The 24,603-nt window shown below is 41.3% G+C and overlaps 1 protein-coding gene across 4 annotated transcripts in view; it reads right to left on the minus strand.

The window, feature by feature from the left end:
• Positions 1-24,603, minus strand: part of kidins220a (kinase D-interacting substrate 220a) — a 55,360-nt gene that overhangs the window by 11,432 nt on the left and 19,325 nt on the right. For 2 of the 4 annotated variants that reach the window (XM_077557342.1, XM_077557333.1), the window contains exons 22-26: positions 22,966-23,110; positions 22,661-22,823; positions 6,258-6,436; positions 3,857-4,071; positions 2,650-2,766 (exon numbers count right to left, since the gene is read on the minus strand). In XM_077557342.1, coding sequence (XP_077413468.1) covers positions 2,650-2,766; positions 3,857-4,071; positions 6,258-6,436; positions 22,661-22,823; positions 22,966-23,110 — 819 coding nt within the window. The remainder of the gene's footprint in view (positions 1-2,649; positions 2,767-3,856; positions 4,072-6,257; positions 6,437-22,660; positions 22,824-22,965; positions 23,111-24,603) is intronic. The other 2 variants (XM_077557360.1, XM_077557351.1) reach the window with 1 other exon arrangement.

A 24,603-nucleotide genomic window follows, 5' to 3' on the forward strand; every position in this document is an offset into this window, starting at 1 on the left:
TGACATAAGGCCAGCGGTGCACCTGTGGAAAGAGGTGAGAGAAGGCAAAGGCAGAAACGAAAAGGGGAAAAAAGGCAGAAAAGCACAACATGGAGGAACAGGAGGGACTTTGGTAACCAGGCGGGCGGTTTCCATCCATGCCAGACTGGAAGTTGGCGAGGCTAATAGGAGGTAGAATTATTACACAAGGAGATTTTGTTTTTCACAGGTTCTGGGGTCATAATCTTCGCAGACGGAACACCTTACGCTCGAGGCAGATTAGAAACCGAGTTGAAGAGAAGCAGAGGTTTCAATTTAGGCACGGCCTTCAATTCGGAACACGCCGAAAAAGGCAAATATCAGCGGGTGTGTCTACGTGTGTAAAGTATGTGTGTTTGTGCGAACCAGGGTGTGTGTGTGTGATAAGACTGTAATTACAGCTGGGCTGAGCTCAGGGCAGGGCAAGAAGGATGGGGAAGAGGAAACAGAGCTCTGCGGGAGCGGAAGCGTCTTGGTAAGGAGATAAGCTCGAACAGCGCTGGGCTCATTGTCACTGTGTGTGTGTGTGTTGCCAGTTGCTCTGATGATAATCCACGTAGACAGAGGAATCCACATTCACACTTCTATAAGCTTGACAATTATACTGGGCTCGGCCCGCTTACATATCCAAAGAATTACACATAAATGAGGCCGCGCGCACACGCATATCAACATTCGCAGATTTGCGGGAAGGGATGAGATTGGGCTGATGTGCATCGGAAAAGCCGGAATGAAGGATGAAACTGAGGGCATTTACGCGGCGTGGAGACGGGACAAAAGAGCACGAGGCAGATGGAGGTGGAACGGAAAAGATAGACGGGGAAAGAAGATTCTCAGTGTTCTATATTCAAATCTTTCATATAGTGTGGCTCCTTTAAATGCTTGCTGGCGGCAGTCTGATAAGTGGCTTTGTGGAGCAGGCGAGAAGTGTTATCATTCATTTGTTCCAACGGAAGCTGCTCTCTTTGAATGTGTGGACGCCGGCGCGTCTCATGCGTCCCTATGGCACGTTTAACAGAATGCATCCTCTGTGTTAAAGGTCCCGGTCGCAAACCGCTGGCGTATGGGAACGATGAGTCCAATAACTTGTTACACGTGCACCCCAAAGAGACTGTTTCACAGACTAACAAAGCATGCAATGTTCAGCATGCTTGAGGTTTTGCAAGTTCGTCAGCGAGCAAATTATTAGTCATAACAAGCTACGTATTTGCAAAACCGTCAGAGCGGGTATGCTTTGTGGTTGATTTGGTTACCATGGCGGGGTCAGAGGGACAGGAGTGGAGGCCTTCTCTTGCATCCTCTGCTATAACTTCCTGATATGGGCACAGAATACAAACAAGGGTTGTGCAGTGGTCGAGTCTAATGGACTTGGTGGCCATTTTTTTGTAGTGTTAATTTCGTCAATGAAAAACGGGAAAAAATAATAATTCCGTCAATGCACATTTTCCACTAAAACTCAACTAGACTTGACTAAAACCCTCATTGAACAATAACTGGGACTAAATTGATATGCATTTTCATCGACTAATAAAGACGAGACGAAAATGTGCTTCACTTAATAAAAATTGGACCAAAATCTATGGACATTTTAAATCCTAAAAAAAAAAACGAAAATTATGATTTCTCAAATCTTGTCTGCTAATCTGTCACTGTGACACTGTCATGTGACACATAACGACATACCCCCTTTCAAATCTGCAGCTAGCGAGTGCATCATGCACAAACACAGACAGGAGGTGGATTCACGGTGAAAGGTTAAAAAAAAAAAAAAGTAAATTATAGTTATAACATAACATTAAACCAACGGCTATAACGTTCCAACAATAATGTTAATCCGACCGCTAACTAATGCTAGCTAATTTAGCTAATTTAACCTAGCCATAGTAGCCACTTGTTGATATACTGTAATTGTGTGTCAAGTTGTTTTTCATCAAAAAGATGAGAACATTTTATATAAAATAGTTTTAGAACAGAAATGTTCAACATAATCTGATGACCCCAAAAAATACTGGGGTAAAATGATTAAAACTAGAATAAAACGTTGACAGTTTTTGTTGACTAAAACTCGGCGAATAAAATTATGCTTTCTTGGACTAAAATAAAGACTAACATGCTAGATATATAGTTGACTAAAAATGGACAAAATAAAAACAGGATGAGGTTGACTATGATAAAAACTAACAAGCGTGATTGAAACTGGACTAAAACTAAGACCACATTTTAAAATGGCGGATAAAATGAACACTAATATCTTCTCGAAATAACTTTTTCGGAGCTTCACATTTATCGAGAGTGAAAACGTGAACGCTGAGGAGACGATAGAGAATTAAGGGGACAGGATGGAGGAATGAGCAGCTGAAAGACACAAAAACATTTTCCACAACACGGTACCTACTCGGCTTGCCAGGGCTCTTATTTGTTTTCACACATTTCCAATGGCAAACATGTTGCTGTCGCAAACATGTCATCTTACACGCAAACCACCGCTGATCACTCGCTGGTCAAGCAAATGACAACAATTAACTCTTGTGTGAAAGCAAGTGATACATCTTCCTCTCACAAACCTAATGACAAAATGTTACATCATTAACATGAGGACAACATAAGTCTGATTTTCATGTCTGTACTTACAAGTCCACCGGTGATGTCCTTGAGGTGTGCAGGATGCTTAATGGAAGGGTGCAAGGATGAGGGGACATGATGGGGATAATGCCGTGGCAGGTGATACACATGTTGGGGGAAATAAGGCTAAGGAGGGAGGAGGAGAGGAGGTCAAATGAAAATCATAGAATTGAGCTCATGGCACAAAAACACAAACCAAAATCAGAATGAATGCAAGAGAGCAGTAACTTAAATGGTGGAGGGGGTGGAATTGTTCATCACTGCTACTGGGCTTCCTAACCACAAAAATGAAATACGGACAAACGATGTGTATGGAAGCATGCAAAATCAATGCTCTTAACAGATTTCCTTTTTCATAATAAATTTCTCAATGCATGTATAAAAGATCCATTATTTAAAACAAATAGTTTGACTGCAATTTTTTTTCCCCCAGTGCAAATGACACAAATAGCAAAATAACACTAAGGGCAAGAACTAATTTTGTGCATTTTTTCCACAAAAATCAACTTGCAAAATATTATTTGGGTTCCATTTGTCCTGCATGTCGATCCAAATCTGCAAAAAAAAATTATTTGGCCTACACATGTGGGTTCAGAAAATGGATGGACGCATGGATGGATAAGACCCAAAGCAAGCGCAACCACGCCATGTCTGGCTGCCATCTAGTGGTGAATGGTGATATTACAACCTAAAACTATACAGTGGACTGGAAGATATAATTGACACCCATTGAAATGCATTTTATTTTATTTAACTTTTTGTAAACCAAAATATTTGACAAAATCACTGATAAATCTCTGATATTCATTTTCCACGAAAAATGGGGCTTTTTCCTGCAAAAAACAAAAAGCCATTTTTTTTTTAAATATTGGGGGGAGGGGGGGAATCTAACAACGGTGCCAAGTAATTTCCTTTTACTCTCCCGTTTGTTTTCCCCCTGTTTTTTTTAAAGGGCCACTCAGTTTAGAGTCGTGGGTCACCACCAGTTGCCCAACCCTGCTACAGCGAGAGGATGCTAACGTGGTCATAATCATTATCCTATGTTGGGTGTCAATAAAAAAAAAGACGTGATGGATGAAAAATGAGGTATGAAGCTAAATCTTGGTGTGTGTTGACTGGTTGTGGGCACATATGAATCACTTGATTTTCATGGCTTCGACATCATATTGCAAGGACGTAATGGAGCTGGTTGCCGGCGTCCTAGATCTTGTCTTACCCGGTTGTAGAAGGGGTGCTGAGGACCAGTCATCCCACTGAAGTAGGCACTGTGCGGCTGAGGCGGCAAGGAGCCGGCAAAGGAGCCTGCCGGGGAGCAGGCGGCTGCGTGCTGGGCGTATCCCGGCTGTGGACGGGGCACCGCCGCCTCCTGCAAAGGCATTGTGGGATACGTAACCCCTCCCACGTGCATCTGCTCCCTGGCTGCACGCACATCTAAAGAAAGGATAGAATCACGGGGGAAGAGAGGAAGAGAGAGGGAATTGTTTGTGTGTGACGCCCATGATCGTATCTCTGGCGATGACTATAAAGGGCCTTCAGATGCTACCCACGCATCAATAATTTTGCTTTATTTCGTCATCTGTGGCAAGTAAATGAGTGGAGGAAACCGATTTGAGGGAAAATGGACTTGCAAGCTAGTGAATGAAATGTCGTCGCAGATTGCTACAACTCCATTTGCTTACAAAGAAACAACCTTGTTGACATTCCGTTTTTTTCACAAGACCACGTGATGATTTTGGCAAAAGGAGTCCGAGGCAAATAAATTCACAACACAAACAAAAGACCATGGGAACTCATAGGCACAACAGAACTGTGCCGCAATTGTTCTCCCCAATCAATCTGAGTAGGCGCTGAGTAAGAGATTTGAGGGGAACCTCCCAAAACGAACTTAAACAAGGCCAGCAACAGGAACAGTGTGGCTCTGTGTCGCTGGCAAGAAAGTAGAAGCCAGAAACAGAAGGCACCAGAATGTCTCCTGGTTATACAAGTGGTGGCTGAATGACACACTGAGTGAGACCCAAAGCAGCCTGTGAACACAATGGGGGCCTTATGATGTGAGTCAGGCCCATGGGCGGGTATCATTGACGGTGCTGCCCACTGGCTGGCCGCAGGGCGCCGGGTACCAAATAGTGGCTGCACACAGATTGAGAGATGGCCTTCCGTGCAGAGGTGAAAACCTGCACAAATAAACGTGTTCTACCTGGCTATTTTTAGGAGTTCCCTTAGTTTGGTCCAAAAGCGTGACTCAGCATTGCCTCATTAGGACAGACTGCATGTGTGCGCGTGTGTGTGTTTTTCCTGTGGTCTCCTCACACTAGGCGTCATTGACACTCTCAAATGGGCTGAACGGTCACTGACGCATGGCATGAAAAGTGCGGCGCCACTCGGGCACCTATCTTCAAACAATTGTAATAGTATTATATCGCTTGAAAGTTTTGAGTTTCATGTCACACAGCAAGAGACAGATAGGACTATTGTGAAGCTTCTTCACGCATTGACATTGCTCAAATGTTATGATAACAAGCGAACAATTATGTCCTGGCCTGACATGATTAAATTGGAGTCTAGTGTACAGTCAAAAGAGATTTTGATGATTCAAGTGCGTTTCCATCAAATGGACCTCCAACAAGAGACCTGCATTAGTGTTGGACCTGACAATTGCTCATAACCGCTGCATGTTTGGAATTTATCGTTGTCATTATTGCAATGTTGACAAAAGTGAAGGAAAAAATGATTCACAAGTTGCCACTAATGTATAGCGATTTTTATGGGTTCTTCTTTGGCCCAAAGTTAAGTGAAAATGGTTAAATATTTGTTGCCAAATCCTTCAAACATGTCTTGCCAGATGCAATGAATAAAAGATGTTAGGTAGCGAGAGCCACTACATCGTGATAACTTACATTGATGTTTCTGCATTTGGCAATTTATTATTATATTATATTATTAGTATGGGATTTTTTTTTAATGGGCTTTAGGTGAACTGATGAATACACACACGCACACACGCACGCACGCACATGCACATGCTCACCCACATACAAAAAAAAAAAATATATATATATATATATATATATATATGTGTGTGTATATGTATATATATCTATATATATAAAAAAAAACATTTTTATTAATTTTTTTTTTAATTTATTTGTTTTTTTTAAAAAAGGAGAGCAATGATGATGTCAAATCGAATGAACAATACTGAGCTCTCCTGAAAGAAGAAGAAGAAAAAAAAAAAAGATGTTAGGTCTGTGTAATGTTTGGATTAACTCCCTAGATTTTTTTTTTTTAACCATAAATTAGTACAGTACTAATAATGGAGGACAGATTTAAAAAATATATATATTTTCAGGATGTTTTTAATAATAATAAAAAAACTTATTAAAGTCAGGTTTCTATTACTTTTTTTTTTGTCAATAAGCAGTTACAGTAACCTCCCCATTGCAGGACTACCAATTCATCCATTTCCTATAGCGCTAATATAGGACTAATAAAGGCTTATCCTAAATTGCCCATATAGAAAGTAAAAAAAAAACGTTTTAAATCGGCTAAGAAATACACTTCCCCTTACTTGCCATAATAATGTATATACAGTAAGCACTTACTGAATGCGTTCATACCTGCTATTATCTCTCGGAGTTTGGGGTCAAGGTTTACGGTGCAGGGCAGAAACATCTCCACATCTCTGGCAGTGAGGGCCGGCGTTCGTGAGGAGAGGAACACCTCAAAGCTGCGGATGTCGCCGTCGATCTCCAGCAGCGGTTCCACATCTTTGGTGGTGGGAATATTCTTTGACAGCCTTCAGTGGAAAAAAAAAAAAAAGCAGAAACCAATTATTAGTATATTTTTGTTTCAATATTTCCAATTTACTTTTCTTTTTTTTTTTTCCTGGAGAGCTCAGTATTGTTCATTCGGTAATTTTACCGATTTGACATGTCATCATCATTGCTTTCTTTTTCTTTTTTTTTTGTATGTGGGTGAGTACGTGTATGTGCGTGTGTGCGAGTGTGTGTGTATTCATTAGTTGACCTAAAACCTATTAAAAAAATCCCATACCGTTCACCTAAACATTTCCTATTTACTAGTGCGAGACATTAAAAAAACTATATTATACAGACCAAAGTATTTGTAAACAATTAATGAATGTAATTAAAATTGTATTTTGAGTCAGGTTTTTCAAGTTGTTTTTTTTTTTTTACACCAAACTCATCCAAGCATGCCGCTATGGTAAAAATGTCTCTTTTAAGCTGATCCCACAAAGTTGGAAACTTTTAGAAGAATTGGACAAAACGTCTTGATAAGTTGAAGAATTAAAATATTATTAAGCGGTGCATAGTGTCTCAATACCTATTATACAATATAAGGGACAGACCATACATAGTCTGGTGGGGAAATAAGAGGAAATAGCAAGCAGCAATGCTAAGATGGAAGAGATACTGTATGTAACGGTCATCATCCTCATCATCATCACAGGGGCGAGATAACCAGATTTAGAGAAGACAAGATAGCATAAGGTGGGGGATGTTCAAGGGCAGATAGAGTGAGGGACGTTATCTTCTGTGAGCAGAGGAGGAAACCTGAGAAGATGACAATCAGAGCAATTTAGCAAGCAGCAGACGGAAGCGCGTCATGGTGTAGCGCTACAGTTAACATGATGTTTGTTATCAAAGCCCCCCCCCCACCCCACCCCGTCATAAACAGTTATGTTCCGGGATGGTTACATTACTGTGTCACAGTTCAGTTCTTGTTTATACCACAGGGCAAGTTTTCTGTTAAAAAGGTCATACGAAAGGAATTCATGTGACATTTTTTTTTTTTTAGTTTAAAAAATACTGAGCGAAGTCGTGGGAATTACAATTCTGTAGCGGATGCCTAAGCTACGATGGAAGTCAACACAAAGAAGTCAGTACTCGCTAATTTGATCAGTCAGACATAAAAATACTGTATAAACTTCATAATGACTTGTGACAGCAGACGTTCATCAACACAATGTGACACTCTTATCAGATCCATATGGAGACTAATCTCTGCCTCCATCTCTTAGTTGGACTCGATGCATACTGTACAATTCCATCCTTGCAGCTTACACAAAGGGCATGACCAGACATAAAAAAAAAAGGCACATTAATTGATACAAGATTGTCAAAACAATCCCCAGATCTTTAAAAAATGCTTGTATGCATACGAGGCCACGAGCAACTTGATGGGTGGGCACAGCCCCCTATAGCCCCCCTGTGGGGACGGGTGTGGCAGGCTAACAGCTGGCAAAGCCATCTTGTAAAGAAACAGCATGTGCTGTGCATGCATGCATACTGACTGCTTCTCCTCAATGACAAAACACATATACAGTCTTAGAAATTGACTTAGTGCTCAGTACTGGTACACAAATTTGCTGGACAAGCACAACAGTAGTGCTTTGGGCTTCCGTAATTGTTTGGCCATGACATGATAACGTAATCCTCTGTTTTCAACCGTTTTCCATATTTATATGGACGCGATAATGTTGTTGTTATCCGTAAATTTCACCGTGAGACCTCTTTTCAGGTTAAAAGAATCACGTGAATACAGTATTTTACAGGGATGCTTGACTCATTTAGCCATTTTCAGCAGTAAAAAGTTTATATTGTGTTTAAAATTAATTTGATAGCTATTATTTTTCATATGCAATTAATACCTTTAAAAAACACACTTGCTGTCGACTGAAAATGACTTCACAGGTGCTCGGGAAACAGGGAAGGACCAATCAGGGCTCACCTGTTTTCTGTGTTTGGTCAGGTGAGCCATGCTTGGTCGTTACCTGTTTCGGCAGGTGGAAAAACGTGTTTTTAAAGGTATTCATTATACATAAAAAATACAAAAAGTTATCAAATGAATTCTCAACAAAATATCTCCGTAGTGCTGAAAATGAATAAATTAGTATCCCACTAACTACCCTTCTGCTTGCTAGTTATGCACTGCTGGGAAGGCTGCTTGAAAAACGGGGTTTTTCCCAGAGTCTCATCTGGTTTTGCCAGTAAACACAGGCTGGCCTATGTGTGACTTTATTCAATGATGGCTACCAATGCAGCGGCACTCTCGCAAAGTCAGGGGGAGGTCAGCATCTGGCGAGGGCTCAACACAACACATTGTTAGCGAATAATCAAACTCACAGCTATGATAATCCAGTTAACGCACTGGTGGAAATGGCTCCATCAGCCTGGAGGAATTCCAAAGTGGTAAACGTCTCATAGTTGAGTGATGGCTGGACGGCGCACAAGTGAATTCATAGCCACTTCGGACTTTTCATCGGTTTTACAATCCAGCCAGTTTATTTGCAAACTGGCAGGTAGGGGTCCACCTTCCTGTTCAAGGACATTTTGACAGGACAGATGGCTGGTGATGGACTCATCTGCTGTTGCGGGGCACAAACCTGTGACCTTGTGGTTGCAGGATATCTCTAACCAAATGTGCATGTCTGGCGAGATGCACAAGCGGAGGAGAATGTCCAAGTTAAGTAAGGAACATTCTTTTGAGTGAAACAGACAGTGAGCCACTTGAATGTGTTGTCGTGGCAAACAATCCAAACTTTGTTGGCCCACTTAAAGACATGCCTTTTTAATTCTTCACACTAAAACACAGATGCAGAGAAAGAGATATAATAAGTGCTGTGAACACTTGAGGACACACAGCTGGGCTCTAGAGGACAAAGCCTTCTCAGTGTTGCTCCCATTAAAACTTTGTGCCAGACCCAAAAGGTCACCTAAGCAGCATGTTGGCACATAGATGAAACTTGCTCACCTGGTGTTTGCAGGGAAGACGGTACGATGTTAGCTACACATACAGGTGTTCCTATCAAAAAGCTGCAGTCCCCTTTAGCCAACTGGACTGCAAGGACGGGGGAATTCAATGGCCGACATGAGCTCATGTACATTGTGTATTTGGTTCCCATGAACTGTACTAACCCATGTACAGACTGAGAGAAGTCTGTTTTCCCACATTTCCAGCAGGCTTAGTGATGTTTATTAGCGGTACGCAGACGCAGACCAACCGGAGCCAGGGACTCTCTCTCTCTCTTCGTAGGGCGGCCACAGAAAATCAAGCTGTTTATTAGTGGGATATTATCAACGATGGTTCATATTTTCCCTGGGATGGGCCGTATTCTTGAAAACAAGAGATGTACAAAATGACATTTCTTCCAAAGATAAGAACGAAGCTGGTGAGGAATGTGTAAAAAAAAAAAAAAGCATTCATCACTACGTTAACCCCTAGGCGTTATTGTGACCATTTTTTGGCTTTTTTGTTGGTTCTGACCAAGCCATTTCAAAATAAAATACTGCCCACGGGTTAAACAGATGGAAAGCAAAGAGTAGAAAAAGGGGAAGTCAGAGGTCCTTTTTTGACAGTCCCAGCTGACTGGCCAGTGTAAAACACTCATGCCAGTTTATTGCTGCAGAGCAGAGCGAGCCAATCAGTGGACGTTTGATCAGGAAAATGATACAGAGCCAATAGAAGGGGAAGTGCTGGAATGGTGTGACAGGGTGACCAATTCACAGTAAAAATGACAAAGGGGTTTAACCACATCAAATGGCATCCTTTGCAGATAGCTAACGCTGAGTTGTTAGCCTTGGCATCAAGCAACCGACACAACTCACTTCAATGAGTCATCCTCGCGGCCAACAGACGAAGGCAACAAAGGCGTTCTTATCAACAATCGATTTGCCAAACGACAAGATGGATGCTTTAGTTGGGAGCGCCAAGGAAATGGGAGTTTGATACTTTTAAGTTGACTGGCGACAAGTGAGATGGAGGCCATGAGGCATCCCAACAGTCACGGCTACACAAAAGGCCCCATTGACAGGACCCCAGCTTATAACCACAGCAGTACAGGCGCTTAGGTCCGACTGCTCTCTGTGTGGCTCGGCCACTGGGAGCTTTCAGAGCTTATCCAAATGCTAATAGGTCCAAAAGCTGAGCGGAGTGCAGCCTTTCTTCTCCTCTCAGCCTCCCACATGCTGGCGGGAATGAGCAGAATTCATCTCTCCATCCTCTCTTTGGAAGCCCGAAGCATGAATGTGCCACTTGACTTTGCTTTACAGCTGCCCTCTGTGCTTAGAGACAACATGCGCACACAAAGAGGTGGTCCCCGCAGCCAAACATTTCCATAAAGGGGCCCAAAGACTGAGAGGGATGCCTACAGGACAGACAAAGCCTTATGTGCATTGTGCTTGAGCAGCTCAAGAGCGTCAATGTCAGAGGCTGCGCGACCAACGCAATAGTGCGTGGGTGAAGAAGTTAACCAGGCACGAGGTCGACGCATTCTTCTGCCGGGCAGAGTCACAGCCCCTGGAACCTTGCGGACGAAGCGAGGCCCTCTCGAGGAAAACACAAGACCCATGTTGCGTAAAAGAATAATGTTACATATCACCAGCTACCACAAAGTCAGAAGGGGGGGGGGGGGGGGGGGCTAAATATGTTTTCACTTAAAACGCCGCCGGGCTATTTGTCTCCTAAAAATGCTGCAAATTGTCTTGATTTGAATCAAATGTTTTGAGTAATGCGGACACATTGCTCTCCCTGCCAATCTTCTTTTCGTTCTGCTCAAGACTGTGCCAGCTTTCGACTTGTCTGGTTTGAATATACATTCGTGACAGGGTTTAGTCTGATAAATGAGGCTCTCTTAGACTAAGCTGGACCTGCGCATCCCCGCGCAAGCCACAGACCGTCACCCTAATAGGAAACACAAAAGGCCGATAAAGACAGAGCTGAGTGAGCGACCGCGCAGTGAGCAGGGCTCAGGACGCTGTGGTTCTCTCAATCATTGATTAAACTCATGTGTAGCCCTGAAACAGCGCCTCTTTTTCCAGACCCCCTCAAAAAAGAAAACTTAACTGAACCCTCTACACGGAGTATCAAGGGTTTAATTTCTTGAGAAAGAGCAAAAACAGCAAACCTCAGCTTCGTGATTTATGCACATTTGGAGGGCACTAATTTCACTGCAGAGTTCATCAGGCTGCGTGTGGTTGTTTGATTGATGTAACGGACCAGTTGATAGTCCACTGAGCTAAGAGGTGCAGTACGCTACAGCGAAGACAAATGTGCTCCGCTGTGAAAGACAATACGTCTCTGATAAGTCTGTTTATGCACCAAAAATCCAAACAGTGAAGCATTATTGTGAAAAGTTAAGCTCAAGCTGAAATGGTAATCCTTGGGTCAATGAGGAAGCCGTGTATAGGAGATAAGGATGGGAGAATGTCAATGAGCAAATAAGTAATAGACACACAACGAGCAGGGACGGGAATTATGTTTATAATGTTTCACTCCTAACAAAGGTCCGATCACTCCAGTCAGTAAGGGAATTCTATCATGAGTATTAAATGACGTACATTGCCTGAACGGACAAATCTGATAGATAAATCCTCAGTGGTCAACAGTGGAACAGCGCCATGGTTCAAAAGCTGCTTTCAAAGCAAATATATGAAGACAAGGGCATGTCTCAGTCTCTTCAACAGAACCCGGAAAGGATAATTCCTCACATTGTCCACATTGGATGCCTTCCATTGATTTCTGGAAGGCCGTGATGCCGACATGATCATATTATGTTGATTTTCCACTGCGCATTACCAGTTCGTCAGTTCCCCTTTAAAACAGTCATTCCAAAAAGAGTGAAAAAAACACCACAGTGAGTGCATCAGCTGGAAAAAACACACATACAAACAAATGACAACAATACAGGAGTGTCCTACTTGTCACACTTGTGTTTTTGCCAAACTTTAGTCAAGATGAGACAGAGGGCAGCAAGAAAATGAAGCACTGCAGCAAAGTGAAGACTGTGGAGTAGGGCTGAGCAATAAGGCCCAAAAATTAAATCTCAATTTTATTTATTATTATTACTTATTTATTAAAGACACGGTACCTCAAACAAAATAAGTTTGCTAAAGGAAAAAAAAAAATCACTAATGAGTTATGCCAATTAGGCAACATACAGTGCATGATATGGACAAAAATAAAGGGATATATTGCTGGCCCGTTACACCCAAAAAAAACAAAAAAAAATTGAAGCGCTCTCTGATTTTGGAGTTTGTCTGCGAGATATGTTCCCTATTCACCTGGACAAAAATAATTATAAATTAACAGATTAGCTTCAATAATCAAGTGAGCTTGGGCCAACCATGGTGGTTAAGCTTGTCACTTGCCACCCCCGGTTCAAGACCATCCTTGGACACACGAGCGTGGTGTCCTTGAGAAAGACACCAATATCCCTGGGGGGCTCAGGCAGCCCCCCCTCCTCCAGTGTGTGCCACTAATAGTGTGTGTTCGCCGTGGTGGGTTTAAATTCTGTGTATGTCTGTACATGACAAAATATATATATATATTCTTCATCTTCTTGTTCTCACTGCAGCACAGTGGCAAATCTTGCTATCGACTTAAAGGTCAGCGCTGACCCTCTTGCAACCGTGTGCGGCTATTTATATTCATCCCTCCCACCTTCCAGCGGTTCGAGCACAAAGAGAAAGATCAGTGCTAATACTCCCCACTGCAGTAATACCACAATATCAAGGCAGCATACCCACACCATTACGCCATCACAGTGTAACATTTAAATGTTAACTCGACTCTTTTTGTCCATACGGAGTGGCTGAGCAGATACATTAGAAATGTGTGCGAGGCTTTTGTTTGAAATGATTCTCTTCTTTACTTTGAACTGAAATGGAACAAAGCATTTCTCCTGTTTCAGACCAATTAGACTAATCCATCAACCTCAGCTTACAACTGAAAGGGGCTTTAAGGATTTTGTAGCAAAGAATGCTTGCTGTCTGACGTTCTTTCCATTCGCACACACACCAGCATAGAAATTGTGCACAGTCTTAACCCGCCGCACGTACACACACTTGTGTCACCTGCACAAGTGCACAAGTACAGTAGATGCCCTATTTAGCAACATATTACCAACTTGGTGGGATTTAAGTCAGGTAGCCCACTGGACTATTTCTTAGAAATAGAGAAATTTGTCCAGTGGTGTGACCGGAATCATCTTGTGCTCAATGTGGGGAAGACAGAGGGGGTGATATTTGATCCAAAAACTTTTGGTTACCACGGGCCAGTCGTCATTAAAGGCAATCATATCAGCCAGGTGAGTTCATACAGGTATCGGGGGGTCCACATTGACAACACACTCAGCTGGAGGGTACACGTTGGAAGTCTCTGCTCCAAACTCCAACAGCGTCTCTATTTCCTACGCAGACTTCGGGTCTATGGAGTGGAGCAGAGGATCATGCTGTTGTTCTACCGAGCTGCATTGGAAAGTATCATCAGATACGGCATTGCGGCCTGGTACGGCAACCTGACTGTGCAGTCAAGGTCACAGATTGCCGGTCTGGTGCGGACTGCCATGAAGCTCATGGGGGTCAGGAATCATCCTTCCCTACAGATGCTTTATGAGCGGTCCGTCACCGGACTGGCACAGAAAACTGTTACTGACCCGACTCACATTCTGCATCATGAGTTCCAGCTACTGCCTTCCGGCAGGAGATTCAGGGCCCCCAGAACCAGGCTGAACCGCTACAAGAACTCATTCCTGCCGACATCCATCAAATTGCTTAATAACCGACATTAACTAAGTGGTGCAATATATATATATATATAGGAGTGTGTGTGTATTATAATTTTTTTATATATTTATTTTATTTATTATTTATTTATTTTAATTATCTCTCTATTCTGTTGTTTTTCTTACTGTAAACTACTGCTGCACTTCTTATTTAATTTTGATTTTATCTCTTTCTATTCTGTTGTTTTTTCCTTACTGTAAACTGCAGCTGGACGGAGTCCAGGAAAAAGTTCCCCACGGGGAAAATAAAAGTATATCGTATCGTATCGTATCGTATCGTATCGTATCGTATCGTATCGTATCGTATCGTATCGTATCGTATCGTATCGTAACGTATCGTATCGTATCGTATCGTATCGTATCGTATCGTATCGTATCATACCATCATTTAATCATTCATCCAGACAATGCAAGGTCGGACCAAAACACACAATACACACGAATGGGTTCATCAGCGAAGTAGTGGCACTGTACAAAAGCGCACATGGAACCCAGGATATGTGCATGTCCTTGTGTGCATCCACCATCTTTGTACACTTGAAGAAAGAACATCACGCGGAGGTTTGGATTTGGAGACTTGACATACCAACTATAATCATACTGCTTTTTTTTCATGATCTATCTTTAAGGAATGGACAGTCAGAGCATCCGTCAGTACATAAGATGCAAAGCCGGTGTCCTAAAAAGAGATAGGTGGCTTTACAAAGAAAATTATAATTGTGCAGACATTCTGAAAGGAATGCCCAGGATCAACAGGTCACATGGACAAAGAATCAACCAACTACCTTTTGAGGGTGGCAAAGGTTGAGAAAGCCGTCACGCTGAAGACAAGAACAGATAAGGGTCGCACCATTTTCCTCCACAGCTAGATATCTAAAATCGTATTAAAGGATTTCACATAAAGGGAATCACCATCCCACCCACCCACAAGAGCGCTGGAGCGGCACTTTTATCCCAGCACATAATTGCAACCAAATTACAATAATTAAAGTAACCCTAAATGGAGAGCGTCATCTTAATGTTTCAGCACTTCAGATGAGAGTGTCTCTAATTAAGACTGAATTGCCCGTCTACATATTCATTCTCAATGAGATTACAAAAAAAAATGTTTCGACGCCAAGAGAAATGCTTGTCTCTAGAAGAAAAGGGATGACACAATCAATATACAGTGGAATATGTACAATCAAACTACATGAGGTTGTACAGTTTGGAATTTGGTCAACATTTTCTCTAAAAAAATACCTTTGTAATATTACCTTAAAAAAAAAAATTGTGTCAATAGGCTCATCTGTTATGTAATTGTAACTTCCTAGGTCATCGCTCCGAGGAGATTGACAGAGAAAGCAGGCAGGAGGAGATATTCAATATTTTGGGGAAATGAGATGTTCACACCTCGATGTAATTTGATGGAGACATTTGCTAAGGATGACGTCACAAATGCACCATCTGCAATGGCAGAATTATTGCCGTCACTACAAATGTCCACTTTATACTTCACGCTTCAATTTTGTAGATGCAAAGACGAGCGTGATTGATCTCTCCCAAGCCCGTCACTAGAAATCTTAAAAACAGGTCGTAACCATGAGCCGGTGTTATCAAGTCAGTTTGGTATCAATTCTTGCCTTAAATACAACAAACCGCTAAAACGTCCAATTCCATCACTTCAAACTTAATTTTGTGCTTCTGGTGCTCTCTCAAATATTCCAAGTTGAAAACTATCAGAGCTACTAAAGCACAAACCCCCTCATATAAAATACAGTGATTTCAACCACTTACGGTATACACTATTTAGGCTATTAAACCCTGGAGAACCCACGGGGTCAAATTTGGCCCCTATAAATTCTGCTACTCAAATAACAAAGACCTTTTTTTTTTTTTTTTTTACAAATTTAACTTCAAAAGTCCAGAGTGCCACTTCTGACCCCTGCAAGGGGGCCATCTAGTGGATGAATATTGCACTTACATGAGCCAGAGTGGTGGTGACAAGATGGCTGGCAACATGCTGTTTTGTTGAGCTGGAAATCAATCCAAACAAAACCATCATCTCAGCAAACCATCAGATGGTAAAATTGTGTTTTTTTTGTTAATCTATTTCATATCATGTTGCAGAATGCCTAGGAGTATGTTTTATATATATATTTTGATAAATTAGCAACTCTGAGCTAGTTCAAAAAAAAGGGTTAAAATTGAAAAAACATATTTTGGTGTTCAGTGAACTTATAGCAGTCATTTAATGTATAATTCATAATTTTCCAAAGAACAAAAGGGTTCTTGGGTTCTCCAGGGTTAAAGAATGTGTTGAGCGAACATGCTATTTAGCAGCCACTATTTAGGTTGTTAGTAAATCAGGATCTAAGTGAGACAAGTGGGAGATGGCAGGCCATAAGACGACTACTACCACAGTCTTGAATAATTTAGCCGGCAACGCCGGTTTAATTCGGGCACTCGGCTCTTGTCCCTAACCTTACCTGACAGCAGTTTTGTTTGCAGAGTTCCGCTTCCTGCACTGTGTGAATGTTGCTTGTTTGTTGAACGCAGCCGGTATCTCAGGGTCTGATTAATTACGCGGATTCTCGGAGGAATTGAGGGTGACATATGCTCTTGCACTAGCGAGAGAGCGAGCGCGTCTTTGTGGCAGGAACTACGAGCACCGATTTTAGGTGTGACTTGATGAGGACATATGTTCAATTGCATTGGCGACGATCGCTTGCATGTTTGCACTTTTACTACAACTCTGGTGCGAACATGTGGTCAAGTGCGCGGCATCCTTTTGGTTGTGTGTATGTTGGGTTTGTGTTAATGATCGGAAGTTTCAGGTGCGGCGCCAGAAACCCACTTCTACGTACAGCGGGGGCATCCTGGCACACACAGGGCACCAGATGTCAGAGCAGAGCAGGAACCTGCTCAGTGGACCAATGGCACTTTTTACAGCTGAAAACAGGATTTGGGCGTCCAAGAATAAACTCGCTGTGGGGACTGAACAGAACCCGCCCTCATTGAAACTTTCTCAAAAGTGAAAATTAAACATTTGAGTGTACAGCTTGCAAAGTAAGTAATCTAGCCTGAGCGTGTGCTGGGAGGTGCAGGGGTGACCATGCCCGTCAATTTAATTTGCATGACGGTCTGTTACTGTTTGCTCCCCTGTGTTCGCAAAAGCGTCTCACTCACTTCTTGGCTGTTGCCGTCATCGTGTCCGGCCAATTTTGTGACAACAGGCAAATGAAATAACACTTGCTCAACATCGCATAAGAAATAAAACGTATAAAACGTATTAATGTAGTGTGTGTGTGTGTGTGTGTGTGTGTGTGGGGGGGGGGGGGGTTCCTTGAGGACAGTTTTTGGTTTGGTCAGCTCCAAGGGCATGACCAGTTTCTCATTTGATTGACAGGTGTTGGCAGGCCATCAGCCCAGAGGGATAGAAAAGTGGACGGCTGTAGCTACGAGTCAGATCGTCTGTCGGACAGACAGTGTGTTTGATGATCACATTACTATCTAATGGATCGGATTTGAAAATTGCATGTCAGTTTAAAATGGTGCAGAATCAAATTTTTAACCATTCACTGCTGTCATGTTCTATTCATCCATTTTCAACGCCTGAGCCTAGATTCGAACCATAAACCTCTCAACTCGGAGAGAAGCATGCAAACTAATATTCCACTGGCCGTCGTGCACCAGTGGAACTTAAAAATGCTACGGAAATTTCCATCAACTTTCTGGAAATTTTTGATGGTACATTTAGCTATGAAATTTGGGAAAAAGTCAAGGTCGGACACTTTAATCAGATTCTAAAATTTGAATATTGAAAACAATAAAGACCCAATAACTCAGCATTAAGTAGTGTTCTATGTGAATGTGTAGAAACTAAAACTGAATTTAGCATAATTATTTATTTAAACCACCATCTGCCTCTCCTTTCTGTCGAAATGTACTAGTGATGGGTATAATAACACCCAGTCACGCTAACCACAAATCCATCATTTCCTTAATTTTATTAATTGCTGTGCGAGGATAAAGTTTTCTCATCTGAATGTCAATGAATCTGCATCATACTTCCAGATTCTCCCATTGTATTAAAAAACATTTTTTTAATCATTAAGAAACTGAACAATATTTTTGTCCATAGTCAATCAAGTCAATCCCATACCTACTTTGTTCCTATTAATCCCCATGTATTTCTTTCTATTTACTTGAATTAAGACTAAAAATAAGAAGCAGGTTTTTTGAAGAGAGTTGTTGCTGTTCAGCATGGCAACAGTAGCCTGCAACATTCCGGTTTATGAAAAAAGTGCATTACTTAACAGCCGAGGTGGGCAATCTCGGTCCTCGAGGGCCGGAGTCCTACAGGTTTCTCACTTCCAACACAAGCTGATTCCAATCAACAGGATCGTTATCAGGCTTGTGCAGAGCTTGCTAATGAGCTGATCATATATCAGCTGTGTTGGAGAAGGGCAACATGCAAAACCAGCAGGACTCCGGCCCTCGATGCCTACCTCTGCTTAACAGTGATTCTTCCAACTAACAATCAATGGAGGGAGCCTAAATAACAGCTAATAATAGTAAACATTGGTTTTATTTTGGAATTCCCAAAAGCCAAAACATTGCAAATATAATTTAGGAACAATATTGTGCTGTTCACAGAAGAAGGAATGCAATCAATGAAAACTTAATTGTTGTGAGTCTTGGGGAAAATCCAGAAGTTAATCTACATAAGGTCTAAATTGCTAAATGTAATGTAATGACTCGAAACTACATCAAGGAAATCAACAGGAAAGGCGTATTAATGGTATTTAGAAGTGGTAGGCTGCATTTGCGCAATCACCATGAAGCAGGAGAGAAGCTAGTTAGCTTGTTGTCATTAAGGCTCTAATGGCAAGCAAACCTGGGGGAAAAAACGGACCCCTGAGAGGAGCATGCAAGAGCACTGAATATGATAGTCACGAGGCTGTGAGCTCAAATTCAATTAGTGTGTGAACAGACAAAACAGCAATATAAACGGAAATGGTAAATAAGCCGGTCCAAAACACGACTTGCTTCATTTCATGTTGAATCAGCGGCAGCGGTGTGCCGGGCGGACCGCAACGCTCGTGCACAGCTCCGACTTTAATTTGTTTATTTCCCTTACAGAACTTGTCACGCAAACTTTTTTTTTTTTTTAATCAGGGTTGGTTTAAATGCTTTGAGTCAAAACATGTTTGCTGCGTACTGTACATAATTTGTGGCTGAGATTATCTTGCACCAATTTGGTCAACACCCCCCCCCCCCATTCGACCATTAATGATGTAAATTGCTGAGGTTATAAACCGATTTCACATTCTCCATCAGATTAGAGGCTGTACTGGTCAACGCCCGCTACGGTAATTAGCGCTCAACATTCTCCTTGCGTCCTTAAAAGATATTTCGCAGCTCTTGTACAGAGGAACCACCAACAACGAACGCTCCAAAAACAGCCAAGTTTTTGGGCAGAATATTCATACAAAATTTGAAAGTTAAACAGACACCATGTGTGATGACATTTTCAGCAAATTTTAAGAGACTTAAGTACAGTGAGCATCTAAGACAGTGTTAAGTGCAGAAATGTATGTATTGATTTGACATATGTTTGGACTTAGACCACTTTTGCACTACACAATTTTTTTTCTTTTCTTTTAGGAAAACCTAGATGATACTGACCGGCACCCAACCTAAGAAAGTAAAGATGATTACAATATCTCAGTTGTGGATAAAAGTGCAAGCAATGTGAAACAATATGAATATCCAATATGATCTAAGTCCCAATTTTTTGGACAAATGCTGAAATCTGAGGCGCGGGGGGAATGCAATTTTTGTCAAAACAAGCATGCAGAAGAAATAACCAAGATATAAATCCACCAGATTTTATTGTATACAACTTTAAATCACTCTCCGGCAAGATTACAAAAATTGAGTTCCCACACCTCCAAAGGGTGAGAACGTTTATTTTATGGTAGTTTGTTGTTGTTGCTTATAGTTGAAAAACATGACTAAAACACTGCTTGTACATGACTACAAGCTTTAATGATGGCGACAGTTTGAGCCTGGAACAACTTTACATATTATTTCCCATGAGGAAAATGGTTTTGAAATGAGAAAAACTTGAAAGTCAGCTAGCGTCATGGAATGGATTGTGTTCTACTTTGGAGGCTCTACTGTAATTCCTTAGCTCTGATATGTTCATCATTCTTGTTGATATTATCCATCATTTTAATTCACCCTTTTCCACAAAGAGTGTCTGTCATCACCGTGTAGATCTGTATTTAAAATATTTGCCTGCAACTTAGTCATGCATGGGTTAACCCGGATAAAAAGCTCACCTGACAAGGATTAAACAGTGTCGCCCTTTTTTTCCCCCCACTCTCTAAAGCAGCATTATAAAATGACTTCTGGGAGTCATTAGGCATAAATCCTCCATTCTATGATTTACAAAACGCCGATGTTCTGCTCCGAAGCTTATAACGAGGAGAAGAGAGGAAGAGCCGGCCTGCCTTGTGATTGAGATGCAGGGCGACAGCTGACCTATAAGGGCTGACTCACCCCCACATTCACTTCACCACTAATATATTCACTTATTAACGCTCAGGGGAAGTGCAGTATTGCTGTGTAAGAGCTCGCTCGGTGCTCTAAAAAGTGAAATGTGCAAGGTGCATAAAGTAACATTTTTAATCAATGTTATATCAAAATGAAGTTAATTAGTTCGATTGTAATGTGACTGTCTAAGAATTGCGATTGTGTCGCGCTGAATCTGAATTTAAGTGCGTATGGATGTACACAACGTACAAAATCAAGATTGCAAGGTTTTGGAGAATTCTGTCCACTATTGCCTTGGACACACACACAAAGGAATCCGAAGACACCAACGACCTGAGTCTTATCAATGGAAGATTTGTGCACAAGATAAGGCCCCAAGGCGAGGCCTGTTTAAGATGTCATCATCATTAACGTCATTTGTCCGACGGCCACAGCGAGACAGAGCGGCCATTTGGAAAGACACCCAGTGAGGAGGAAGATGAAGACAGACAGCGCTGCTGGTCAGGAACAGGAAGATGGCTACATTAGGCCTAATGAGCAAATGTGAGCTCACGCCCACGCTTAAATTGCAGCTTTTTTGTTGGTTTTCTCACAAGCATGTCGTGTTTACTTTCGATACATGGCGCAGATATCATTTTCAAAAGTGATCAGATTGAATACATCATAATCTGTCATCCTCCCATTAGTCGAAAGGTACGACTGAAAAAGCAAAAAATGCTGTTCTAATGAGGTGGTGGTTTTCTGTCTGTTGAAGCTAGCTGGCTGACCGTCTGACAGTAAGTGCGTGTGACACTTCCTTGCCGCAGGAGTTGTAGGCGCTAGTGTATTGTGACAGAGTGCAACCTTTAAAGGCCAGCGACTGATGCACAACAGCGCCCAAACCCCAGCGACTCAGCCTACGACGGCCCTCCGCCTAAGAGCATCTGTGGCCGCACATGCACAAAAGATGTCATGTCACCGCTGTGGTGTGCACAAAACTCGGTCCCTTAGCTGCTCCAACAAAGACATCGGAGACTAATTTGACCGCTTCTAAGAAAACCATGTCAAGTCATTAATCTAGCTTGCATCCTTTAATAGAGTCATAATTTGATGCATGCATAATGAAAAAAAAAAAAACACAAAATGAGGAGCACAGAGCTGTGGCACTAATTACCATTTGAAGGCTGCTGAAAATGAAAATCATCTACTGCCACCTGCTGGTCAAAATGATTTATGACGGGAAATTAAAAGTTTTTTTTTAAAAGGAATTTATATACCACCCTGATGACTGTATAATTGTTACAGTGATGTAATGTGCTTAGCTGCCAGCAAGTTATTTTCTGAAGCTTGCTAAGACAAAGCACTGAGAAGAGCAGCAGTGATGTTGTGGTGTTTCTTCAAGAACTGTATCAATTACCAAGCGTCAAATTATAATACTATATAGCTGTCCGATGTGCACTATATGGCGATTTAGATTTTTTTTTTTTAAATGACGTAAATGTCAGTTACTCTCCTCACTGGAAAAAAAAAAAACATTTATTATGTGCGACACAGATTAATATGTCTGATATGAAATTGATCTCTTTTAGGTATTGAGTTGTCTTCTGTAAGAAATGTGCTTGCCTAAATAACTTTTGACTGTATTATGCTTTATCATTCTGTTCATTTTAGAAATGAAGGTTATCAGGTTTACACTTCATTGCAAATTATCATGCATCTATTGTTTTTGCAATTTTCTTAAACATTTGATGCAATTTAAAGTGCACATGTTTTCATAAATAATTGTATTAGTGTCTACATTATTAAGGCTTTAACTGAGCAAAACCAGCACAACAACATTCTGGCAGGTTTGAACTTATGCACAACGGTGTATAAAAAACAAATAGGTTGTACATTAAAAATGGGATTTCTTACCTCTCATAGATTGTCTTGAGAGAGACCTGATCAGACACGCCATCACTTTCTTCTAAAAAGAGGATGATCCATGACGTCCTGTAAGGCCACTCCTCTGTCAGATTGATCCACGACGCCAGACGATCCCAGTTGAAGATGATCTGATTGGCTCGTAACAGGCGACCTGTCAACAAAAGGACATACATGGCCTGTAATCCCTAATCACACTGTAAAAAATCCACAACAAAAATTTGAAATAATAATTCTAGTTAACATGTGAGTCTGTAATTATGAAGCAGGTGAATTGAGGAGTGTGTAGGTTTTACCGGTGATGGAAACAATATTGAGCAGCCTCCTCATGGTCTGCGGGCTGATGTCACTGAACCAATCCTCAGTCACCAGCAGCTTTGTCAAGTCGAAAGACATCTGCCTGGTGATGGTCCTCTGCATCTGGCGCCGCCGGTATGTGTCCTTCAAAGCCATCATTTAAAAAAAAAAAATTACGTTAGGACAACTTAATATTTGAGATGCTTAGAAAGGTGACAAGTTGTAATCGGAAAGGATGCTGCATGAATTAGTTTTTTATTTAAGAATAAAAATGAATAGAACTAATATCCATCCACAGTAGAATTGATGGAGCTAAAATGATTTCCTGGAAGTCGTTAGTTGGCAATATGCCCCATGAAGGCAAATTGAAACAAACTGCATCATGAGACCCCAGAGATGGCCTTCAGGGTCACCATGTGATCTCAGGCCTTCAAGTCACTCAAAAACATTATGTCAAAAATAAACAAACATCTCACATTCCAGACCTCATCTGCAAACAATTCACCGTCTATGCACTTTCTTTCATATGTAATATACGCAGCTAAATTCATGGGAGTCTGTTAAGATTATCTCAAAAACAAAACGAAGGGAACAATGAACGGGAATCTCTCTGAGAGCTATCTTTTAAGCCACATTCTTATCCAGCAGCCTTTCCTGTCATTTTATCTGCTAAAGAGAAAAAAACTCTCTGTGACGGCAAGAGAAAAACAAATCAAAGAGCCACTGTCCCAAGCAGAGAAGTCATGACATGACACACAGGCTAGCTATTGACACAGATCTACCGGGGAACATCTGTGATGATATCAGACAGCTGCCATGCTCATGAGCCAAGATGAGGCTTTTGGTCGACTTTGAAGTCGTAATACCGCTCTTGTGACCTCTTTCTCGGAGATGAAACATATGGCCACCACTCAGCCAGGGCCCAAAAGGTCCAAGTTAAAGATAGACTTAAAGAGTTTTCAAGCCGCTTTGCAGACAGGCTACCATTTGACTAGTCAGACTATTTGAAATTTATTCGCGGGTAAATAACATGTAAAAAGTACGATTCTTTATCAAGACTTAACTGTCTTTTTCTAAGTCATGTCATAACACTAGTATGTAATACTGATGTCATTCACTCAGTGCTGGGCCACAAATTTGGTACCTGGGACTTCAGAATCACTACAACTATATAAATACTAGGGGTGTCAGGCGATTAATTTTTTTTTAATCTTAATTAACCACATGACTTCAATAGTTAACTCCCGATTAATCGCACATTTTATATCTGTTCCAAATGTACAATAAAATTAACATAAGTTAACATAAAAGTGGCGGGAAAATGTTAAACTAATAAAAATATGGCTGCATCTTTTAGTCATTGATAGAGTAATTTCATAATTCATTACATCGAGTTCAAATTAAAAAGACAGTAAAAAACTATTGTGATACTGATTTGTGTTAAGGTTATTTTTCTGCCACTAGATGGCATAATTGCATTTGTGAGACGTTCGTGACAGCTCAGTGCATTGCATTTTTCTTTTCATATTAAGAGCTATCTCATCTTCAACATGGAAGTAACTTGTGAAATTCTGCACATTTTTTAAATTGTAAAATACAACTTGACCTCAGTCTCCACAAATATATGCAAATTAACT

This window comes from Vanacampus margaritifer, chromosome 1 (genome assembly GCF_051991255.1).
Source record: "Vanacampus margaritifer isolate UIUO_Vmar chromosome 1, RoL_Vmar_1.0, whole genome shotgun sequence".
NCBI lineage: Eukaryota > Metazoa > Chordata > Actinopteri > Syngnathiformes > Syngnathidae > Vanacampus > Vanacampus margaritifer.